The 24,895-nt window shown below is 34.6% G+C and overlaps 1 protein-coding gene across 1 annotated transcript in view; it reads right to left on the bottom strand.

Annotated features, from left to right (window-relative positions):
• Positions 1–11,026: 11,026 nt before the first annotated feature.
• Positions 11,027–24,895, bottom strand: part of LOC139689434 (tensin-1-like) — a 297,006-nt gene continuing 283,137 nt past the window's right edge. Inside the window, exons 7-10 of the mRNA XM_071586557.1 lie at positions 17,491–18,140; positions 16,091–16,426; positions 14,771–14,942; positions 11,027–12,513 (exon numbers count right to left, since the gene is read on the bottom strand). Of these exons, the coding sequence (XP_071442658.1) occupies positions 12,304–12,513; positions 14,771–14,942; positions 16,091–16,426; positions 17,491–18,140 (1,368 nt within the window). The 3' untranslated portion in view covers positions 11,027–12,303. The remainder of the gene's footprint in view (positions 12,514–14,770; positions 14,943–16,090; positions 16,427–17,490; positions 18,141–24,895) is intronic.

Here is a 24,895-nt window from a genome sequence, read left to right as displayed (position 1 = left end):
TCCTCACTGGAGTTCTTTTCCTTGTAATGTAGCTTCAACCATAAATACATTTTTAAATAAATCCTCTCAAATGCTAGAAAAATCACATTTACACATAAATTTTATACATTAATCACGATTCTTTATAAGAAACAATGCTATTACTTTATATCACAAAATTTGTCATGTCTAAAGATTCAATCCTATAAACCATGTTCTCCCATCAAACTGTCAGATTCACCATATTTATCCCACTCTCACTGCATTTATACACTTAAATGCATAAGCCACAAAATGTAGATTTGTTCAGAAAGTCATCGTTTGCCTTAATTATTGATTGACAGCAATAAGCTCTATAATGTCATTTTATTCACCAAAACTAGTATTCATCATGTCAATATCACGGAAAACAATGCCCACAAATTAAATTATGTTCTTGGGCTATTTCATTACTATATGGGTGGTTGTGGTGCCAAGAAATAAATACACACAACCAGTGTCAGAAGAAGTTAGATACTTCCAAGGAGCACACCTCAAAAACTGATGGCTACGCACAATCCAAGGTTGACTAAATTTCCTTATTTTTACTAAACTATTTGGGACCAAGTTTAAGAAATGTTATTTGCTTATTATAGATAAGCATTCCTTTGCAAAAAACATGTTGATATGGCCAGATTACAATATAAGAAAGACAAAATTTGCACTCATCCACAGAATTAATCTTTAGAAAAGTGAAAATTTTGTTTTTCTCATAATGACAGGTTGCCACTACATCTAGCCTGAATCTGTTGAATATAGCTAGATTACAACTTGATTATTTATGAAAGAATCAATTAATTCATACTTTCTTTAACCAAACCATAGTTGCCCAGCCACAATGTAAAGTAAAACTATTCTTTTTTTAATATTGATGCATGTACAGTCCTACCACTGGCTAATATGCTATTTCTTAAATTAATGCAAAATAAATTCTTTGCTAATTTTCATTGAACTGCCGTAAATATATTGGTTGATATTATTCTATTTCTCTACATATGAAGATAAAAAAATCTCTCTGATTTATAATGATAGTTTGAACACACAAGCTACCATTTCTATAGCCAAATACACATTACTTCTTTACATTAAAAAAAAAGATATTTTTGAATTCCCTTTCCTCAAAATTTCCAGTGGAGTTAAGTAGTGTGACGCCAGTAGCCCACCCAACTGACAAATTATATTCCCATATAAATGGTGTAAAAACTTAAATCACGTATTTAATGAGAATATGGCCATAAAATCTTGATGGGTACACCTCCAATATACTTCCTTTTTATCATATCACTATATTAAATCGTCATTTATATATCTCTGATATTAAAAATAAATGAATGAACATCCAAGGGAAAGGCAGTTCATTCTAACATGCAATAACCTACATTTTACAACATCATTCAGTTTGAGTAATTGAACTGGGAAATATATAAATTCCTAATGAAATTATAACAAAGTAAAAGTCCAACAATTTTAGTATGATATAAAGATATATCTACAAAAAGTGAAATATATTGCCAATTTGATTCCTAACAAAGTGAAAGTGGGTTTGGAAATGGATGATGCTGGTTCCTCAACTGTCAACTACCCTAAATGTAAGTAGAGAATGTAATTAATTCCAAAAAGAGATTACCTCAGACTAAGAATGATGGATCTGAAATGACTAATTTGTAAGTCAAATTTGCTGTTTGAAAAGTAATACATCAAGAATTCATTCTATGGTCAAATATGAATGACAGTTTCTGCATGCCTCATACATGTATCAATCACCAAGAAGACAATCTTAAATTCTGTGGAAGGGGTCAGCAAAATAACAACTAATATTTTTCTCATAAAAATGATGATTTTAATTAAATTAATAAACTGTGTAAGTACTTATTATAAAAACTATGACAGCCCTTATTAATTCCAACTCATGACAACAAACTGGGTGTTGAGTGTAGGTACCTGTGCTTAATTGCAGTGTGCTTAGTTCTCAGTGTCTATACCCAGCCATTGCCGCAGGGCAGACTCACCTCCGAGTGAAGTTGAGGCACTGATATCAATCCATATCTTAGCATCAAAAGACCTACTATTTTGCAGAGTTATATGCAATTTTGTCCACAGTAAGTAATTTTATCCATTTTTAAGTAAATAGGTGTTATTTCAACAAACTGAATTTTCTCCCCTTTACCTGGTGTAGTTATTTAAATTTTGTTCTTGTTAAAATTTTTCCACCAAATATGTATCATATTTGGTGGAAATTCCACCAAATATGGTACATATTTGGTGGAATCACTTCCTTCCACCATTCACTACTATTCTTTCATAAATAATGCTTTGTGATGCATCCATATTCTTGTGGCATTGAGCCAGTGAGAAACTCTTAGAATTGAGGTTAAAATTCAATATTCATATGATAAGTACCTGCTAAGTAATTACAGAAAATATTAATAAGGTGTAATAGATAACAAAGGTGAGCATGAAGTTGATCTATATGGAAACTGATTAATTCTACCTTTGATAAATGTAATTCATATTTCCTGCTGTATTGATTATGTATAGAATTTATGACTTGGATATTTGTAGATATGCATTAGAATTTTAAAAAACAAGACTTGAGTAATGTGTGCTTGTTGTACTAAAAACCTAAATTATAATGTCATTCAGATGCAAAATGATTTATATCAGCTTTTAATGTCAACAAAATGCAACCCTAAAATAAAGCAGTTTTAGATTTTTGTATTTGACATAGATGGCCCTGAGAGATTTCTGAATACCTGATATAGTCATACAAAATTGGTCTCAATGAGGTGCATTTTGAACTTTGTGCCCCCCTGGATTTGGCCTTTTACTGCTGATTCCTTTTGATACACACTAACTATTGACATGTATTCCTTTCTACATATAGGTGTCTTATGTTTGTTACCCAATATCATTCATGTAAAAACTAATAGTTGTAGAAATCTATATGGAGCATGTAACTACTGTCATGAAAATTACTCTAGTTAATTTTTGATTTCTACTAAATAATTTCACTCTAAACCATTGCATACTTTAATAATATTAACCAACATCCTCTCCCCAAAATATTGTTGATTCATTCTTTTTTCTTGTTTTCATGTCATTATTGAATGGTTTAAATTTTCCATGCATCCTTGCAATTTGTGTTTAGTTCATGTACTAGCCCTAATGTTTTCAATGAGAATATTAATAAAGGAAATACTTTTAAAATATTTTCTCAAAGTGCCACAACAAAAAAATTTAGCAAAATATAGATTGCATACTGAAATGAAAACCAACCAAGCAATTGCATTAGAAGGTACACTAAAGCATGGCTATTATAACAATTCTATTATACTTAAGCTTCATTTCACTTAATCCTGAACTCATTAATTCAATTTAAAAAACAAACCACTAAGTAATTCCTAACACATGGAAAGTGTATTAATACTTTCTCAGAAAGGCTAGCTTCCATGCAAACTTTGGAGTTGATATAGCAACCAAAAAATTGTATTAGGGAACAATTTATATTGATAAACAAATGTTGGTAGTAGTTCTTTTGAAGGGGACTGACAGTTGAGGTCATTTGCACCAATAGGGATGGATGGGAAAGGAAGGGTGGAGAGAAACCCGGCATCTGCATTTGCCTAATCTAGTTGAAAGGTGTCAAGGGGTCTGCAGTTTAACTTTCCATCTGATCGACGTTGTACTCACTCAAAGTGCTCCCGGCAAAGCAACTCAAGTAGTGAACAGGATACCAATGAAAAATATTTGTTGTCTCCAGGCTTTGAACCTGGGCCCTCTCAGTGGGAAGCCTATATGTTAGTCACCACTCCATCCCAATCCCATAAACAAATGTCATACTCACATTTATCAAAGACTGATATAAGAATACTTTCAAGGTTGAATATTTCATAAAATAATAAGGCACTCTTTATTCATGAAGTTGAAACCAAGAAAAATTTATCTTTAAACGTGAGCACCTTGGACAAATGGGAGACTAGTGGAATGCTGTGTATGAGTAAAAGGAAACAAATCAAATTTTACTATCCATTACACCAGACAATTTCAGTTAATCCTTAATTACTTTTATCTTTCTCAATACAAGAGTTTTAAATAAATAATTTTAAGTTTTTACGAGATGTATTTTTCCAAGCACCACCTATATGAGTACAGAACTCCCTGCCAATGGGCTTGGTGAAACTATTTAAATGTTAGACATAATGGGAAATGGCATTCTATTGCTGTTTAAGAAACCTGAATACCTTTTGGTCACAAAAAATATTTTTGGTGAGTTTAATACTTTTTTAAGGAGTTTGATGGGTGAATATGAAATCCAATATCTACCAATTAATAGCTTACATAGCTCATTCCTTTGCTGGGATAATAATTAATGAATCAGCTGGTATTAATTCTGAGAGTTTTATTAAAAGATTAAAATTTAGAGCTGTGTATAGATGGTAGAGACACCAGTATTAAATTTCTATGGAAAAATCAAATATTAATCCTTTGTAAAGTGATAATAAAACTCTAGCTCAAGATTTACTCATGATTAATACTTAATTATATGAATACAGTAAAAGATTATTACCACTTAACTTCAGTAACTTTAGATACCCATCTCCTGAATTTGAGAAGGCAATATCCAATTCCTGTTTTAAGTATAGGTCTTACTATTTAGGCTTTGTAATCAAGTGAAATATCTGACACTAAGCAAATGTTCAGACTACATGATAACTTGAACAGAAAGCTCCAATTACTGACACCAGTTTATTCTCTACTAATTAATACCTGAGTGAATGGTGATGGATTAATTAACCAATGAGGAATGAGTCAAGTTTCGCATTTGGAACATTATATGAGAAGTTATAGCCATTGGTAAGGATTTAGATACAAAGGAGGCTTTACATTGGAAGACGTTCATCAAACACTCATACATTCTTAGAATAATATAATGACCTACTTTCATTAATTTCAATTCCATTCTATAAACTCTATCTTTAGGTACCTACATGCATTAAAATCAAGAGAAAGAACTTGGTTCATAAAACCTCTTTATTTCCATAAATTACCATTTATTCTTTAGGAAAAGTCTGATCACATGTCCTGCCAATGTGCACAATAGTTTACTCATAAGAAATTAACCTTGTATATCAAGCTTATTTTCATAACTTGCAATATTTGACAGGGTTACCATTATGTTAAACTATTATAATGATAGGTAGTATTTTCTATTTTTTTCCATTCTCTATCAAATGACCTGATTTACACACCGAATTCATTATCCTCAGAAGTGCAGCTCACCTATAAATATTTACAAACTAGTTTCCTGTTCCAATGAAACCCTAAATATCACCCTATTTAGCTAACTGATTTTAAACTTTTCAATAGACTCCTAGAAAACATTAAATCATCTTAAACTGGAAATGATCTTCAGTATTTTACATGCAGTAATAGTTCAGTTAAGTAGGCTTCTCAATGTCCATTTAAAATCATAGGTAATGTATCAGGGAAGGACCTATAGTATATTTTCATTAAATAACTGGAAACTATACAGTTTTTCAATCTTGTTTTTTACTGAACAATGAATTTGTGTGCCCATGCTCCACAACACCACAAGTTATATAAATCTTGGCACCCCATCTGCAGCTGATTTAAAATATATGGATGTAGTTTGATTTCATCTATTTACTATAAAAGAATAATTTAATAATCAAAGTCAGGAAGCCAATTATAATGACCTAACAATTAATTTTGTTCATCTGCAGAAACTTGCTTTTGATGTTATTTGCTCTCAATGAAGATTGAGTATGAATTGGATCACACCATATTTTAAGCTCACATAACAATCTTTAATACATAAATCTCCTTGAAGACTCAGTCTATCAGAGATTGCTAATTTTATTAATTGCAATATGATCTTTAACAATTTGTGATAACTATGGTTTTATACAATTTATTTGACAAGACTTACCATTTATTGTCACTCAGCCATGCCCAGAGGAGCCCTTCGCCCATCTTTTTGCATATGGCATATATTAAATGATCCAATTCTACAAGAAATATCCAAGGGGTATTTTTCAACTAATTTTCAATTTTAAAGTTTTTTAGTCTTAATATTGGGAGATTTTAATTTGGAGGCCTTTAAATGTTTCCATGAGTAATGACCACACTGAAATATTAACATCCAAATAATATTCTCCAAGAGCACATTGAATAATTGAAGTATCTAATAAATAAAGAACATTCTTTCCTTAGTGCCAAAATTTTTTGTGTGCACCACACCTTCTGCACAACAATACAATGCAAATTGCACACACATGGCATTACTTGATTCACAACAATTGGCAAACCTAAATCAATGCTGGATATTGGCTCAATTAAAATGACTTATTCTTGGTCCATTCAAATGCTAAATATCAAATACGTCAGCATATTTAACTTTATTCTATATTACAAGAATAAGCATTCATGATTATCATTTTACCTCCAAACTCTGGGATTTAGCATGCAATATTACATAATCCTACTTGTGAATAAATTTTTTCCGAGAAATAATTGCTACCAATGTACAAACCATGGATAGCAATATTTTGAAAGAACATTCAATGATAAACTGAGACATTACTTGTTTATTCTCCATGCCAAAATATATTAGAAGCCAGCCATAGTTTTGGCAAATGACTGAGATCTTTATAAGGACAAGATTTCTGCTGAAACCATGAGCTCATAGAAGCCATGGTCTTTGGTGTGGGAAACTACAGAGTAATAGTTCATTTTAATAACAAATGTAAAATTTTACTGGAACATTAAAAAATTAAAAACCACTCCTACCAATATGGTATTGATTAGCTCAAGACAGTAGTAGTAACTGGGTTTTTAATGTTCTAGAGCTGCTGAGGCTATATTGCATCATAGGCTATACCATGAAAATCCATTATGTGTTGATACACATCCATACCCAGGGTAGGATTTAAACCATCAACTGTAATGCTACATGGTGGGCATATTTTCATAAACTTAGATAGAAAGCTTTGACATACATAGCTACCGAAATATATCCTTGGGACCACTCATAAGAATAATAAATTTTGCAAACATTCTTCTTCCCCTTTTTCAAGAAGCTTAGAAACTTTTATTCACTCTCCCATTGTGGGGAAAGGAATCATGTATTCATCCTCAACATAGTTCAAACAATTCAAATATTAATATTCACTTAGAAGAAATTAAAATTGCAAGTTTCAATGCTGTATGGTGTATTTAAACACTGCAGGAAGTCCACCGATGACTTGAACTGAGTTAACATGTAAACTATATTATACTTAGCCTCTAATTCCATCACATAAAAATTATTTGTACAGCTAAGTTTTGTCTTATTGAAGGACCAGCATTGTAAAATGTAACAAATATTAAAACACACAATAACCGATTAGGACGAGCAAAGTATAAACCAGCAATTTAAATTATGAAAACAAGGTTGAAAACCTACATTGAAATATTAATCTGAAAGGCAAAAAAAATTAGTTAAATATTTTGGTGCACATCTGACAGAAATGATCCTTTTTCCTCAAGAGCTATGGAGAAGGTTCTACTGAAGTTAAAAAAATTGATGCAAAAGGGTGATAGTCTTTGAAGAGAGATTAGGTCTCGCGAAGCTCATGGACTTCCCTTCCTAATTCCTTCATCTTATCAATAAATTTTTGATTTTATCATTCACACATTAAAACATTTACCTCTAAATACACATTGAAACATACAATATAAAACTATGAAATACTATACAACTCCAATGTATGATGCAATGTAGGTATATTTTTAATATTGATCATAAGTTTCACATTTCCTCAGTTATCTTGAAATACAATGCATGAGTAACAGTTCCACAATATCTCAAAATAACAAGGACTGGATAGTTCAATTTTTCTGGTTTTTATCAGAACCTGGGCTAAAAAGGAATCCCAAGAGGGATTTTAACTTGGTCCCAAAAAATCAGTGATCAAGATTACTGCACAATCACTGTATTTTGATTGTGAGCTATGAATCTCCTCATGTTTGAATTTAGGTAAATATGGTCATATATTAAAATCTTGTCCAATTTTTAAAATAAAGGCATGTGTTTCATAAGTGCGCTAATTCAATTTAAAAATATTTAGCACTGAAAAAATTTAAAAATTTCCAATCAAAAAATTTCAAAAATGCTCCCACCTATTTTCCTTTTGGAAAGAGTTTTTACTGTATGAATTTCATACTTTTAATTCTTAATAGAAATTTTTTTATGCCTTACAACATTCACATATGTAGTAGGCACCTTAAAATTCTACAACATGAATAGTTAAGAAAATGGAGATGAAAAGTAGTAGGATATCCTTGGAATGCACCTTTTACAATGCCATGATATGAACTAATTAGCGCATCATTTCCCAATTAAAAATCATGACTGATTTCTGTGATAAGACTATAAAGGTAACATCTCATATGTAGGCCATTACAAAGAGCTCATTAACTGGTGTGACGATGTAGTGAATGAATATCTCCGTGAACTATAGGCATGTCAATTGTGTTTATTTCCAAATAAATCAAAACTTCCTGTTCTGTTGTTGAGTAATGCAATAAAATGGTGAACGCTACAACATATTTCAAAGGGTTCTAATTTAGACAAAGTATATTGTCACTCTATTATAATTCCTATATTTAAAGTATCATTTCATGTATTTGTGAAGTAAAAGATGTAAGATGCAGCTATATGGGGCATACTTCAAAGAATATAGTTGGATTAGACATCTTAAAATCATAGCATGAAAAAAGCACCCAAGTAAATTTTCATGGTAATAAATGTAAGTAATACAGGATCAAGAAATGAAGATGTTAACCTTTCAATCCTGTTATATAACATTTTGCATTTAAAAGAAAATCCATAGAGATATTACCTATAAAAGTTATGATGCTGATAAACAAGATGATAAAGAGCAGAGCAATAACATCAGTGATTACATGTAAATGAGTAGATTTGAAAATCATGATGGTAAAATAAATCCCCTCCAGAGTGAATTTAAATTTTGAAGAAACTTTGAGTGGAAAATTAAATTCAATAGGTAGCGGTGAAGTGGACACAAATACTCCCTTCCAGGTCCCTTAATATGGCCCCTTAATTGGGCTTACCAAAAGTTTGCTTCATACCAGTGACTACCTTCAACTGTAATCATGACAACTATGCACATTAAATCTTTTTTCCTGCAGACAGGTATTAGAATTATGAAAAGAATTCAAATTTTTCATTTCTTTCCTATGCAACTTAATCCATGTAAAAAGTTCAAGTATTTACATGCACACATAGGAGGTAATATGATTCCACTGTTTTGAGATTTTACTGTCCTTCATGCAAAATGCATCACATTATTCAAGAGGAAGCCCATTAGTTTTTCCTGGACATGTACACCCTTTTAAATTAAAGAAAAGGTCTTTACAAGATCTTATTCCAAACCATTCATGTTTCATTCATATCAATTTTGCGGAACAAGCATTGGTAAATTTATAATTTTAAAATAAATTTTGTTTTCAATTAGGTTGCCTAAAATTTCAAAATATACTTTAGTTTAAGTTATGACATTGGGCAAAGAATATGACAAATTTAGCATTTCTCCATAAAAATGTGCCTAATCTCCAATTGGCAAGAAGGTTCCCACTTATTTTAAAGCACACTGTAATCAGATCTATTGAAATAAAAACCTTGCCTTCCATAGCTAGCATAAAAATGTCAGTGACCTCAGTCCATATTGTGTTTTGCTAAGCATTTGATAATAGCTCTGAAATCCATTTTTAAATTGTATTGGCTTGCATGAAAAACATAAAAATTTACAAATTGATATCTGACAGAATATAAATAACACAAAAGATAATTTAAATCAGTGATGATTTAAAATGTGCAGTTACTAAAATTTTATGAAATTAACAAACTAAGTTAAGGGACTGAATACTATGGATGCTGTCAACTGTTAGTGTGAGCAAAACATGAAAAAAAGAGTAAATTGTGCTCCATACATATTAGTGATATTTCTGTATGGAACAGATGAAATAAATCTATTTGTTCAAAAAATTAGTAAGCATTTCCACATTGCCTGCAAAGATAAAATTTTCCAAAGTAGATTTTAATTCATAGTTCAGCTTTTGAATCGACCTTTAAAAAAATAGTTAACACATACAATTTTTATGAAATATCTCAGTAATGGCATGGATAACTTAGAAAAACTCTAGTCAACAGTTCAACCGTTATTCAAAGCAGGAAATGTAAATTGAGTAAATCATCTTCATTCTTCTCAATTGACTCTGTAATGATTCAGGGAGTTCAACAAGCAAATAATATCCCATTACTTTCATCTTCATTTCATTCATTATATTCATCTTTGATATTCATTTCCTGTTTACTTGATTGATTTATTTCTCTAGGCTATAGTTAAATTCTAATATTTATGGCTCAATGTGTTAGGTGTTTAGTGTTCAAACTTTGCAATAAAATCGTTTTTAACAAATTTAAAAAACAACTCCAATTTTGTTAGGTAGGTGCTCAAATAAAGATTAGCATTTCAAATAAGAATGATGCACTTTTCTAACAACTTCTTAAAAATACCATTTGATTTGCTCTATTGGTGATAATATTTAACAACATGTAACAATATATCTCAAAGATATCTTGGACATCAAATGAACATTTAAATCATTCATTTAAGAAAACACAACAGCATCATGTATCATAATTCTATAACTGAATCAATATTTCAAAAATGTCTTAAACACAACAAAATTTTATTCATGCCATGGCTTTGAACCAATCCAACGTAAGAATTTAGCCAAGTGTTCCTTACTTATATTGCCAAGCAATAAGAGAGCTGCATCCTGAATGAGATGATAATCATTCATGGATAATTAGGAGCAGAAGTTAAAGGAAAATTTTGATGAGGCTTTTTGTAGCAAGCTAGCTCAAGTAAATTTTTATTGTATTTTAAAGTAAATGTCTTAGCAATGAATACAAAAAATGTATAATAGACTTCTTTATTTATGGGAGAAGTTTTTGAAAATTTTTGTTGTAATTAAATGCTACAGCTGGAGAAGACTCACAGACACTGACATATGAGCGAATATTTTTACAAAATCTCATAGTAATTTTTCAATAGAATGATGAAAATAAATAAAATTAGGCTTCCATTTCAATGGACACCCATGAAGTACATAAAATGGCACAAGGCATTCATTAATTAGGCTAGCATTTTCTAACTTATAAAAATGCAGGAGTCCAGCAAACTGAATCACATTTTCAGTTTACTTTCTTGGTAGATACCAGGTTTAATAGTTTGCGTTGTGTTTTACACAGGATTACAGCCTTTAAGAACACAAAATATCATCTTTATTAATAAGTTAAGAGTCAATGTCATGGTGATGTGTATGTAAACTAATCTATCTGCATGGATAAAAATATAATTTTGAGAAGGAATGATGTATTGAATCAAACATTGTCACAAGTATGCATAAAATGAATTCCTTACTATGTAATCATTTTATGTATAAAACAGTGCAACTACACCACATCAGTTACTATAAGTTTTACATTTGTGCTCTCTGTACACCTATCTTGGAAGCTTTAGCAACAAAATTCACTTTTAAGTCTCATTGGCCTCCCTTTTTAATTCTTTTTTGACTTGGTGCTTACTAAATACATACATGTATCCAAAATCAGGGATAGGAGTAAATGCTAAATTACTCATGCATTCCCCAATAGTTGGCAATGCAGTATATTCTCCCACATTAAAAGATGTGTTTTAATAAATAATATATTAATATTTCATTGCTTGTACTGATACGCTTTTGTATAATTCAAGTCTTGGATAGCAGTCTTTTGGTCATTTTTTACCTTACTCTTTCTAAGAACCTACTAGATCAGTAGTCATCACTCCAGTCTCATTCTATCAGCCAGCATCATGAATTCACAGAGGAGCTGATCATAAAATTCATTGGCTTCCAAAATACTTGCAGTCACATGAAAAGAATAATTCACTCTCTAAAACTGATTGTCAGCCATGAATACTAATATCATTCTGAATTCTTGATATACTGGATATGAATAAACATGTATTAAGCATAACGGATGATTTTGCATACTTATTTTGTCCATCACAATTTGAGAGTTACATTAATGGGCAGTCATACACCATAGTCACATTTAACATGATGCCCACCATTCAACAAAGAATATATTAACCTTTTAATGAACTGGAGACCTGTCATCCAATGGAATTTCAATGCTAAAACATTGTCTAATTATACATTAAGGTCAGCCATCATTTTCCTAAAATCAGCAAGTGTGTTATAATCTGGATCTGAATCGATGTCTGCAAAATCTCGGCTTGAATCAGAATTGATAAAACTGGGGTTGTAACGTGACAAGGAAAGGGGACATGGGAGGAGTTCCGGCATAACCGAATGATGAGTAATCAATGATGTCAAAGTGGAAAATTCCTTTGTGAACCCCTGAAAAGCAAACATTTTTTACCATCAAACATTGAGGAAAGAAAATATTCATAATATTAAGTTAAGCATAATACCCATCACTCAAACTTAGTCGTCTTCAAGATTAACACCATATTGAAAATATAAGTCAAACCAATTCACTTTTGTATTAACAGTCACTACTGATACTCATTAGGATCCTACAATATTTTCCCTGATTTTCTAATCCTCAGAAATTGTAAGAGGAAACACATTTTAAAATAGTTAGACTCACATTGGAAAAACTATTATCAGCATTTCCCTCATAACCCATCTTGGGAATCATATTTTTGGAATTTTTCCTCTGAGATGCACATATATGTCACCATATACCCACCCAAGTAGCCTGGTGATCCACTTTTGGCTTGCCAGCAAGTTCTTTGAGAGATGAAAAACCAGAGTTTACACAACATCATGTCCAAGGGGAACTCTAGTCTGCCAACCCTGAGTTAGTTGCATTAATTTATCATTGTGATCAGTTGGCTAAATTAAAGTGCAAAGTTAGTTTTCAAGTTACTTTTAGCTGACTTGGGTGTGGAAAAAGTGACCTGTTGATATTTTGAATCAATGCCATTTCCTTATAAATGCAAATAGTGCTAATATATTAGTATTAAAAGTGAATTTCCTTGCTGCATTAAAAACCAAAAAGGTTTCTTTCAGTATCAGCAGAAAAAAAGCTATAGGAGCTATAGTGAAGGGCAATACTCCCTTCCATGTTACTATTGCTTACATTGCTTCCATTTTACTATTACAATATTCTTTAAGGTTGTAAAACCAAGGGTTTGATGAGGGTTGAGCATTATCACTAATTACTCCAGTAATTAATATAAGGGTGCCTATGACTAGCCTGTACTAAAAGTGATTTTGTTTGATTATGTTTTAAGAACTAGATGGTTTATTGGAATTTAAACAGCCAGTTCTCTACTTAGCATGTCAATCCACAATATCAATATATGACAGTTAGAGCTCTGACACCATCAACTTTTCATTGCTTGTTCAGCCAATATTACTAGAGAAAAACAAGCTTCACTTAGGCCATCTTAAAATTTCAAATTTGGAAGACTGGAGTAATAAAAGACTATAATGAACTATTTGGATGATAATATGATCCTTTAAATTTATGTTTGCAACTGAGGGCAGGGTGAAAGAGAGAGGGTCCTTCAAAGTACTAGAAACCATAGGTAAAGGACTAAGACTTGGAAAATAAAGCACATATAGGGGCTAGATTTTATTGCATAACAGCTTTTACTGTTTATTCACTGCATTAGAAAATATAGAGCTCAAAGTATTTGTTTGCAGTTGATATATGTCACTCTCTCTCCTACAGAGACTGTCTTTCCATCATGTCAAGATAAGTTAGTAAATAGCTAAGAATCATACTCTGTGACCACAGGTCAAAGTCTCTAAGTCCCTATAACACCCACTGACAAGGATATTTTAAACTAGGCATACTTCCATATAAGTTGCTTTGTGAGCTAGTATTATCTACACATTCCCTCTTGTATCCTTCACCTTCATATCCAAACACAAATTCTATTCTAGGTGATTATTCTTCATTGCAAACTTTAGATTGAGTGCTGACTTTTTGGCTCCAAATCTCATACTTCTCCATTCTCTCAGAACTACCTTCACTCTCACAGTTGGAAAATTACATTAAAATCATTCAGGAGTGACGAGTTATAGTAAGCATACGATTATTTACTTTTAATTTATTCCTCTAAGTAAAAATCATGCTACAAAAAATATTTGTGATTGGCCCAATGTGCTCGGTATAAATAACTGTACATCAAGCCATGCTTCACATTATTTGTCAAACAATTTGAAGAGGAGGTAACATATGATTTTCTTAAGAACATTAAACAGTTTTAAGATTTTTGTCCTGAAAATGAAAGTAAAAATTTGTTCTATTGTTTCAGGCTTCACTTCGTGTAAGTATTTAATATCCATACTAAAAAGAAAGACTCGTACTTTCCCACAGATTTTATTATAGGGTACAATACGGTACGGTACTGTATAATAAAATCTGTGTAAAAGTACAAGTCTTTCTTTTTAGTTTAGAGAAAAAATTTGTGTTTAAACACTATGCTAAAATACTTGTAATGACACCTTTTCTTAATATAACTTGATTATAAAGTAACTGGGTTAACCTTTGGTCCCATGTGGCTGGGAATGTTACTGAAATTTTGCAAGTTTGTCAACTGGTTCAAGAAATTTCTAGGAGTCTACATAAGTACTTTACCTTGATCTTATAACCCTTGTTTGTTCTCATTATTAGATAATGAGCAATCCCAGACTGCTGGAAGTCTTTTGGAACTCGAAGGGAGAGAGCATAGCAGCCTGGTTTGCTAGTGCTCTCACGCACCATAAAAGCCCCCACTGGTTCTTGGCCCAGCACTTCTAGAGTAATCTCTCTGTAACAAATAAAACTATGTTTAAGAACTCAATTAAAATAAAAATTAATGGCTGATTGGTAACAAACTTTATTCAAAGAATGTTGCTTCCGAAGAAAACCTCCTATTCCTATATTCCTATAACCTCTTGACGCTATTGACTTTCGTTTACCGGAGATTTAAAGAAAAAAATACAATTTTTTTCATGAAGAAACTTTGAAACCCTGATCTAATATTTGGTGGAAGGATTTTTATTCTGCTGACAGATATTTATCTAAGATGATGAAAACAGAAAAATCAAATCTTGACATCCAGTCAGTAAGCCTCTGATGTCCTTGAAGAGGGCTAAAATGCAGCAATGACTATTAAATGTGAAGTAGTTTTATGACATCAGTCATGTGGTCCATCATTTCCAATTGCAAATTGCTTAATTATTATGAGCTTTCCAGATAAATTGGGTCATTCCATTAACTCACTTAAATATCTTGGACAAGACCACATCTCAATTCAAAAAGATACAACCTGACAATCAGACCTCCACTCAGCCTGTGTTCTATGCTTTTTGGCCTCGGAAATAAGTTGAAGGAATAAAAATATTTAAAGCAAAATATTAATAGCTAATTTTTATGAAAGCAGAATAAATTTACAAATCACAGTTAAAATTACTGTTAATTTTTCTATGATATAAAGATAAAGTGATCAAAGGCATCACATTATCAAAACTCTTCATTCTTATGTAAATGTGTAAGAGAATCACAAAGTTAACTAAAAACACATACTCATTTGAGGCCATAACAAAGTGCGGTGACAACATTAGTAAACAGAATTTTTAGGTAGTTCAAGGAAAGAACCATGGGTCATGAATGGCATTGTACATGCATCATTTTCAATGCACTTGGTCTTGCACCTGTTAATGTATATGTCCTGGGTGACCGATGTATGAATTCATATAAAATTATTATCTGTTAGGTTTTGGAGTTTCTCCATTATTTTTCATCATACCGAGTCACAAAATCCAGCACTTGATGGCCCAACATGTTACCTGAAGTAACAGCTGCACCTGTGACCTTTGGGTTGGTTGGTGACTTATTTAGCCTTCCCACTTTACCACCACATCTTTATCTACATATCATGTTAGGATCAGTCAAATCAGAGGCCAAACAACCCACCTTGGGATTCCAGCTTGGAACCATGGAGCAGCTCTCAGTTCTCCTTCCTCAGCAGACCTGTCATTTAGACTATCACTTCTCTCAGGTAAGGGAGGTGGCATGCACGAGGAAACTACATCTGTTCCACCCCCAACAGGGGCCACTCCAAGGATGTGGGCCTCTGGATTTGCTGACCCTGCAGCTGCTGCAGTTATTCCCATATTTTGCATTGGTGAGGCTGATATTGTCGTTGATAAAGGCGAAACTTGGCAAGGCACCAGGGAACTAGAGGGATTCCCCTGCTGCATTTTTTTCGATTTGGAAGTATCAAATGCAGTAGAAGCTTCTTTTGAAAACCTATAAATATAAAAATAGGGGGAGTTTACCTTATACATAGCTTAAAATGTTTCAACCTAATTGGAAAATGGTGCTTTTATATGACACAAGCACCAACTGATAAGCCTGCAACTCAGGTGGACTCAAATGTTTAAGAAAAGCTCAAAAAAAGGAGTGATATGTATTTTCTTATTAAAATCAGGCAAAAGTGTAGACTAACCTCATGTATCACACCAGTGTAATGAATGAATAACTTATATGATTACAAAATTAATATCCTGAGATCATGGAAAATGAAAAAGCTAAGACTGTAGACTTGTTTGGAACTGGGTTTGTGTAAGGGGGTAGGTAAAAATAAGGGGATAAGTTGGAGCAAAATGGAAAACACACACCCGGTCACTAAGGTATGCTCGGGAAACAGTGATCCTCATGTATCTCAATCACATATAAACAATGCAAAAATAAATAATGGAAACAGACTTACAACCACTTGATCACTAGGGTGTGTTTAGGAATAACAGTCACTCTGGTAAATGGAATTCGCACACACACTCAGGGTTTGCAAGGATATCTCCTATACCAGTGACCCATTGTTTTCATACAAGAATGAAAATTAATTAAAAAAACAAAATTAACATATCAAAAAGAAAGGATAAATTTCATTTTCCATTGTTTCATGATCGTAAGCATGTTCATTTTGAATTTACATCCTGATATCAAGTTTATGTGATAGACAAAAAAAAACATTAGGCTGTTTGAAGACTTGGTAAAATGGTCCCACCATCATTGAGTATTTACATCATTGAGTATTTACCGTGAACTAATCCACTGGCATTTCCTAGGTAGAACTCCAATATACTAAAAGGAAGTCATTAAAACTACATGGTTTTTTTTGGATAAAATTGTTGGACAAGAGAATGCCCACCAATTGGTACAGAACATAATATTTACTCAATTACTTTTGGAAATTCATTCATTTTGCATCCATAAACTCTGACCTTCAATTACATTATATGATTGATCAGAGAATTAATGCTGAAGCATCCCAAAACAATACCAAAAAATAAAATAAATTATCAAATTACCTTTTAGGTTCTGTTTTGCTATTCTTAGAACTAATATTTCTATTTTCTGAAGTAGTTTTTGCTGCTACTCCCCTATTTGATGTTTCAGATCCAGCATTCACCTCCCCATCTTTCGATGTCACTGCTTCATTTACATAACCACCAGAAAGGGGCCTCCGCCTTGATGGGCCCCTTAACTGAGGGTCTTGAGACAAACTAACTGGTGGCATTTTCCCAGGGGATGAACTGCTGGTAGGTGTAGGCTGGCATATGGGTGAAGGTGTGGGTGAAGTATTTGGTCTCACCAGTGGGCAACTTTCATCACCTCTTGGGCCAAAGCCTACTCCCATCATTGCAAGCCTCTTGATTAAAGGAGGCTTCTCCGTCATTCGTTTATACGAGTTCATTTCTGTGGGAGAGTTGCTCTCATCACTAGATGGACTTGACTCCATCATCCCCAGGTGCAATGTGTTGTCTTTTTCAATTTCAGGGGCACTTTCAGCTGCTTCTCGCACCCTATGTGGGCAATCACTTTTCAATTTCAGCCCCGGAATTGAATTTGGCTTTGCAGGCCCCTGTCCAATCGAGGCTGGGGCATCACAAATTTCTCTCCCACCAATCTGGACATTCATTTCTACAGAGGGAGATGCAACTTGAGGGTTATTTTTCACCTAGGATGAAGGGAAAACATAATTTAATCAGAAAAATGTAAAAACATATGTTCCAAAATCATCAACCTTGAAAATTTCAAAAGTAAGCATTGTAAGAAAAACTGTATGAGACATGAAATTTCATGGCTGACATTTCTATCCAAAGAAGTGGTATAGAGTTCTTAGAAATCAACCATCTCATGTGATAGCAATGAGAGAAAAAATAATTTAAATCGTTACCATTGATATTTTATCTCTAGCTAGCGTAATGAAATTGCGTAATTGCAATGAGTTTTACCAAAATGGGGTCAATAATCAAAGCTACAAATCAATTTCCAACTCATTTGCAGGCACTTTAAAAAATTAACTATGGATAATTCTAATCCTCATATCAGCAAATGTAAACAAGTGATGAATAAAGTTTTGTGACATGTGCATTGTCATTTAAAGTTAATTTGTCAATTCTCAATTTTTGTTTGAGCTCAAATCAGAACTGGCTCAATTAAAAAGAAAACTTCAAGTGAAATCAACTGTTCCTGTCATACCTACCATTGACAACTTCAAACTTCTGGAAACAGTGACCTTAGAGGCCAAGGAAAAGGGGCAGAAGGAACATAATGTCATTCGTAGTGAACAGTGTAACTCAAATGTTAATGATGATTAGAAGGATGTCACCAGTCTATCAGGAATAATTTCATTCAATGCTCATATTTGAAAGAGGGACAATACTGTTTATTAATTTAGAAAAACCTATTATGAAAACTACTGTTTCCATAAGTGATCATAAATGTTCCTAAACCCAACATTTTCACTGGGCTATATGTGTTGGCAATAAACATTTGCCTTTAGGAAGCAGTAAGAGAATAAACACTATATACCCTGATGTGCAGTCTTATTAAGTAATGAATAATATTCAAATATTAAAATTGGCATGGGAGTGTAGATTAAGCCTCACTATTGAGTAGAAATTGCTCAATGATTTTGAGTCAATTTAATATGTTCTGTGATGAAATTTAATCATCAAATGAATCTTAATGTAATGGTCCGGAAAAAACTTGATAATCTTACACCTGGAAGTGGCTATATATGAATAAACAATATCATATTATAAAACACCTCTCCGGACTACAACCTTGACGTGGTGGAAGGGCTTGTGCGTTCCGATGACCCCTAGAGCTGTGCTGGTGGGAGTCATAATATTTGCTCCTGGTAGGGTCACCCATGCCAGATAGGTCGAAGGTTAGGAGCCGGACGAAAGGTAGTCCACGCAGCGTCTGTTTCTCAGTGAGGCGGCTGCAATGGCGTCTGACCCCAGTGGGGCGGTCAGTAAGTGATGGTGTCACGTTAAAAACACTATTGAGGAAGGCAACGGGAAGCCACCTCAATGATCATTCCCAAGATTAACATGATGGACTATACAGAGATTTTGAGTCCTGGCAACTACGGGGCTCGGCCCAATCGGCCGTGTGTCGTGCCCGGCAGCGGGGGAGGCAAGGCCTCCGCGGTCGTCATCCCACCAAACCCTTGCAAGGGAAAACCAGCAGCAGAGGACAGAAGACGCAGGAGAAGAAGACCAAATTGGTTAGAATAGGAACGTGGAATGTTAGGACATTGATGAGGACAGGGAAATTGGAGAATCTTAAGCGATAGATGGAAAGGGGAAATATTTTAGGTTTCTGCGAGGTGAGATGGAAGGATAGCGGGGATTACTGGAGTGATAATTATAGAATAATATACAGCGGCGGGGACGAGAGCCAACGAGGGGTTGCCATAGTATTAAATGAAGAGGTAGGAAGAAGTGTAGTCAACATAGAGAAGGTAACGGATAGAATACTACTAGTGGAGATAAAAGCAGAACCGACGAAATTAGTTATTATTCAGGTATACATGCCACCGAGCAACCATAAGGAAGAAGAGGTCGATAGGATAAACGATCAGTTAGAGGACATGATCGCGTGTGTTCCTGCAGGGAAACATTTGATAGTGATGGGGGTTTGGAATGCGACAGTAGGCGAAGGAAGAGATGGTGATGAGGTGGGGGACTACGGTTTAGGCATGAGGAATGACCGCGGGGAGAAAGAAGTTGAGTTCTGCAGAAGACAGGGGTTAGTCATCACCAACACTTGGTTTAGACACCACAAAAGACGCAGGTATACATGGAAAATGCCAGGTGACTCAGGAAGATATCAGCTAGATTATATCCTGGTTAGACACAGGTTTAGGAACAGTGTGATAAATTCCCACAGCTTCCCGGGAGCGGATGCGGACTCAGACCACAATTTAGTTGTTATGAAATGTAGCGTCCGTTTCAAAAAGATAAGGCAGGGGCGGCGAGTTAGAAAATGGAATGTAGAAGCATTAAATGGTTTGAAAAGGAAGGAATACAAACAGGTGGTAGAGGAAATCATGCAGGATGGTAAAGAGCTAAGTACTATCGAAGAACAATGGGAAAGTTTCAAGAAAGGGTTGTCTAAAGCCGCAAAAGACACTTTTGGAACTGTTAACGCGAAAAGGACTAGGAAACCATGGATCACGGATGATATGATTACAAAGATGGATGAGCGGAGAAAATAGAAGAATGTCAATACAGAATTAGGCAAAATGAAGTACAAAGAATTAAACAATAAATTGAGGCAGGCAACAAATAAAGCAAAAGAAGCATGGTGGAAGACGCAGTGCGATGATATGGAAAGTCTGCAGAGGAAGGGTGAAATCGGTGCGCTGTACAGCAAAGTTAAATCTTCATCGGGAAGTAAGGAAGGGAGATCAACGATAGCAGTTAGAAATAAGGCGGGTAAGGTAATAGTTGACGCGGGAAAGATCCAAGAGAGATGAAAGGAGTATATAGAAGAGCTGTATAGTAAAGAACTTAGACCAACAAAGTTAGACATTGAAAAAGAATATGACGTAGAGGAAGACAGCTTAGGTCCAGGCATACTAGACGATGAGATAGAAAGGGCATTAAGGGAGATGAAACTAAATAAGGCCGGGGTGGATAACATTCCCACGGAACTATTGAAATGTTTAGGAAAATGTGGGAGGAAGAGGCTATATGGGCTGATCCGTAGTATTTATGAGGAAGGAATCTGGCTGGAAGATTTTATGAGATCAGTTTTAGTTCCTATTCCAAAAAAGGTAAAGGCTACATCATGTGAGGACTACAGGATGATAAGTTTGATATCCCACACAGCTAAGTTGTTCTCAGGATCATAAACAAAAGGATAGAGAGTAGGGCAATTGATTACTTAGGGGTGATCAGTTTGGGTTTAGGAAGGGGAGAGGTACACATGATGTCATTGCAGCAACCAGATTATTAATCGAGAGGAATATAGAACACAACCAGGAGGTATTTGCCTGTTTCGTAGATTTTGAAAAAGGTTTTGATAGAGTGAATTGGGAAAAACTAATGAGTATATTGAAGAATATAGGAATAGATTGGAGGGAAAGGAGGCTAATCCACAACCTGTACATATCTCAGACTGCTCAGGTGCGGGTGGGAAACAGGGAGCCTGGATGGGCAGTGTTAGGAAGGGGTATAAGGCAGGGTTGCCCATTATCACTGTTGCTGTTCAACCTGTATGCAGAGGAAATGATCAAAGAGGCATGGGCAGAACTGGAGGTAGGAATGAAAGTGGGCGGGGAATTCGTAAAATCAGTTAGGTTCGCGGATGACCAAGCTTTAGTTTGTCAGTCAGCCAAGGGGTTGCAAGCATTGCTGGGTGCATTGGAAATTCAGTTCGACAGGTATGGGATGAGAATCAATATTAATAAAACAAAGGTTATGCGATTTTACAGAAAGAAAACTGCTAAGCTAAACATTAAAATAGGAGGGCAAAAACTAGAGCAGGTAGAACACTTTACGTATCTCGGTAGTGTTTTGGACCAACAAGGTCAAAGTAGTAGGGATGTAAGGATTAAGGGAGGGATGAAGGGAGGAAGAAAGTATTCAGAGATGAAGAGGGACCTGATATAGAGTAGGATGATGGATTTTGTGTTTTGTTAGGAGTAATAAAATGTTTGTTTGGTAGTTGTGTCCATCCAAAAACCTACCTTAACTGGTAGATTACCTTAAAAAAAATATTTTATAAAACATGTACCTTGAAGCTTTGCAAAGAATTGCAGTTAAAGTAATTTTTTTAGGATAATAGATTTTAAGCCTTTCTTCTTAATATACTCTATTATTAAACAAAATATAATTAAATATATCTACCTAATAAGAAATATACCTTTCATATGGAGCTATATTTTCATAATTGAGCAATTTTTTCAATTGATGTTATTAAACTCATCCAGTCAAATCACATTTAAAGGCATGAAAATCTCCCTCCTCAACAGTAAATTCCTAACCTCAGTCCATATCAAACCCAAAAACAAACAACTATATCTTAATTTCAATAGCTGTTATCCTCTCTACACAAAACAATCCATCCCTTACTCTCATTCTGTCTGAGGCCATTGTATCAGCAACAACCCAGATCCTCTGAAAAAATTCCTGTTAAAACCCTGTGCCTCTCTAATCAAACATGGTTATCTGGACTCCCTTCAGCACAAAAAAATCCCAAAACATACAAAAACACAAATTATCCCATAAGAAGAAATACAGCACTCAGCATTGGCACAACCTACTTCCCTCTTGTGCAGTCCCTAAACATTATCCTTCGAGATCTATATCTTGTCCTTTCCAACAACATAATTGGTTATGTCATTTGAAAGGACAAGATACCTACCCCCAACCTATTTTCCAAATGCGCCACTGTAGTATTTAAAATTAGCATCTAAAATTTCTATACAGCTCCTACAATGTACACTCTGCATGATTTTTCTATTTTCCAATGCATCATGCCCCTCAGATCTGGGTAGGTAGGTAATCTACCCGGTCAAGGTAGGTTTTTGGATGGACACAGCTACTAAATAAATATTTTGTGATTAATAACAAAATACAAAATCCAGTATCCTACTCCACATCAGACCCCTCATCATCTTTGAATACTCTCTTCCTCCCTGCATCCCGTCCAACATCCCTATCCTGTTCCTTCCCTTTCCGTTCCCTTTCCCTTTTGTTCCGTTCCTTCCGATTGCCTAACATTCTCCCCTCTATTACAGTCTTCAACATCCAACTGCTGGTCAATACCCCCTTCATCCACTTTTCCTGCCTCCATAGGATTTCTCCCGACAAACCCCTCTCTTCGCCCACTATACCAAGTACTTCCTCGTTTGTTTACTTCTCTGTCCATTTCACCTTCTCCATTCTTCTCCACACCCACATTTCAAAAGCCTCCAGTCTACGTTTATCCTCCTGCTTCAATGACCACGTTTCCGCGCCCTACATAGCTACGCTCCATATCAAAGTTTTTATGAGTCTTTTCTTAACATACTTACTCAACGTCCCCCTCATCAACTCCCTCCACCTTGTGAAAGCCTCTTTGCCTAGCACAATTCTTCTCCTTACGTCCCTACTACTTTGACCGTGTTGGTCCAAAACAATACCGAGATACGTTAACTGTTCTACCTACTCTAGTTTTTGCCCTCCTATTTTATTGTTTAGCTTAGCAGTTTTCTTTCTGTAAAATCGCATAACCTTTGTTTTATTAATATTGATTCTCATCCCACACCTGTCGCACTGAATTTCCAATTCACTCAGCAATGCTTGCAGCCCCTTGGCTTACTGACAAACTAAAGCTTGGTCATCAGCAAACCTAACTGATTCAACGAATTCCCCGCCCACTTTCATTCCTACCTCCAGCTCTTCCCATGCCTCTTAAATCATTTCCTCTACATACAATACAAGTTGAACAGCAACAGTGATAATGGGCAACCTTGCCTTACGCCTCTTCCTAACACTGCTCATCCGGACTCCTCGTCCCCCACCCGCACCTGAGCAGTCTGAGACATGTACAGGTTGCGGATTAGCCTCCTTTCCCTCCAATCTATTCCTATATTCTTCAATATACTCATTAGTTTTTCCCAATTCACTCTATCAAAACCTTTTTCGAAATCTACGAAACAGGCAAATACCTTCTGGTTGTGTTCTATATTCCTCTCGATTAATAATCTGGTTGCTGCAATGACATCACGTGTACCTCTCGCCTTCCTAAACCCAAACTGATCATCCCCTCAGTAAACATTTGCCCTACTCTCTATCCTTTTGTTTATGATCCTGAGGACAACTTTAGCTGCATGGAATATCAAACTTAATGTCCTGTAGTCCTCACATGACGTAGCCTTTACCTTTTTTGGAATAGGAACTAAAACTGCTCTCACAAAGTCTTCCGGCCAGATTCCTTCCTCATGAATACTAGGAATGAGCCCATATAGCCTCTTCCTCCCACATTTTCCTAAACATTTCAATAGTTCCGCGGGAATGTTATCCACCCCCACGGCCTTATTTAGTTTCATCTTCCTTGATGCCCTTTCTATCTCATTGTCTAGTATGCCTGGACCTAAGCTATCTTCCTCTACGTCATATTCTTTTTCAATGTCTAACTTTGTTGGTCGAAGTTCTTTACCATACAGTTCTTCTATATATTCCTTCCATCTCTCTTGGATCTTTCCTGCGTCAACTATTATCTTACCCGCCTTATCTATAACTGCTATCGTTGATCTCCGTTTCTTACTTCCCGCTAAAGATTTAACTTTGTTGTACAGTGCACCAATTTCACCCTTCTTCTGAAAATTTTCCATATCCTCACACTGCGTCTTCCACCAGGCTTCTTTTGCTTTATTTATTGCCCGCCTCAATTTATTGTTTAATTCTTTGTACTTTATTTTGCCTAACT

The sequence above is a fragment of the Hetaerina americana genome, unplaced genomic scaffold, assembly GCF_022747635.1.
Source record: "Hetaerina americana unplaced genomic scaffold, ioHetAmer1.1.p SCAF_23, whole genome shotgun sequence".
NCBI lineage: Eukaryota > Metazoa > Arthropoda > Insecta > Odonata > Calopterygidae > Hetaerina > Hetaerina americana.
The sequence above is the reverse complement of the archived record's forward strand: the minus strand, read 5'-3'. Positions and strand labels throughout refer to the sequence as shown.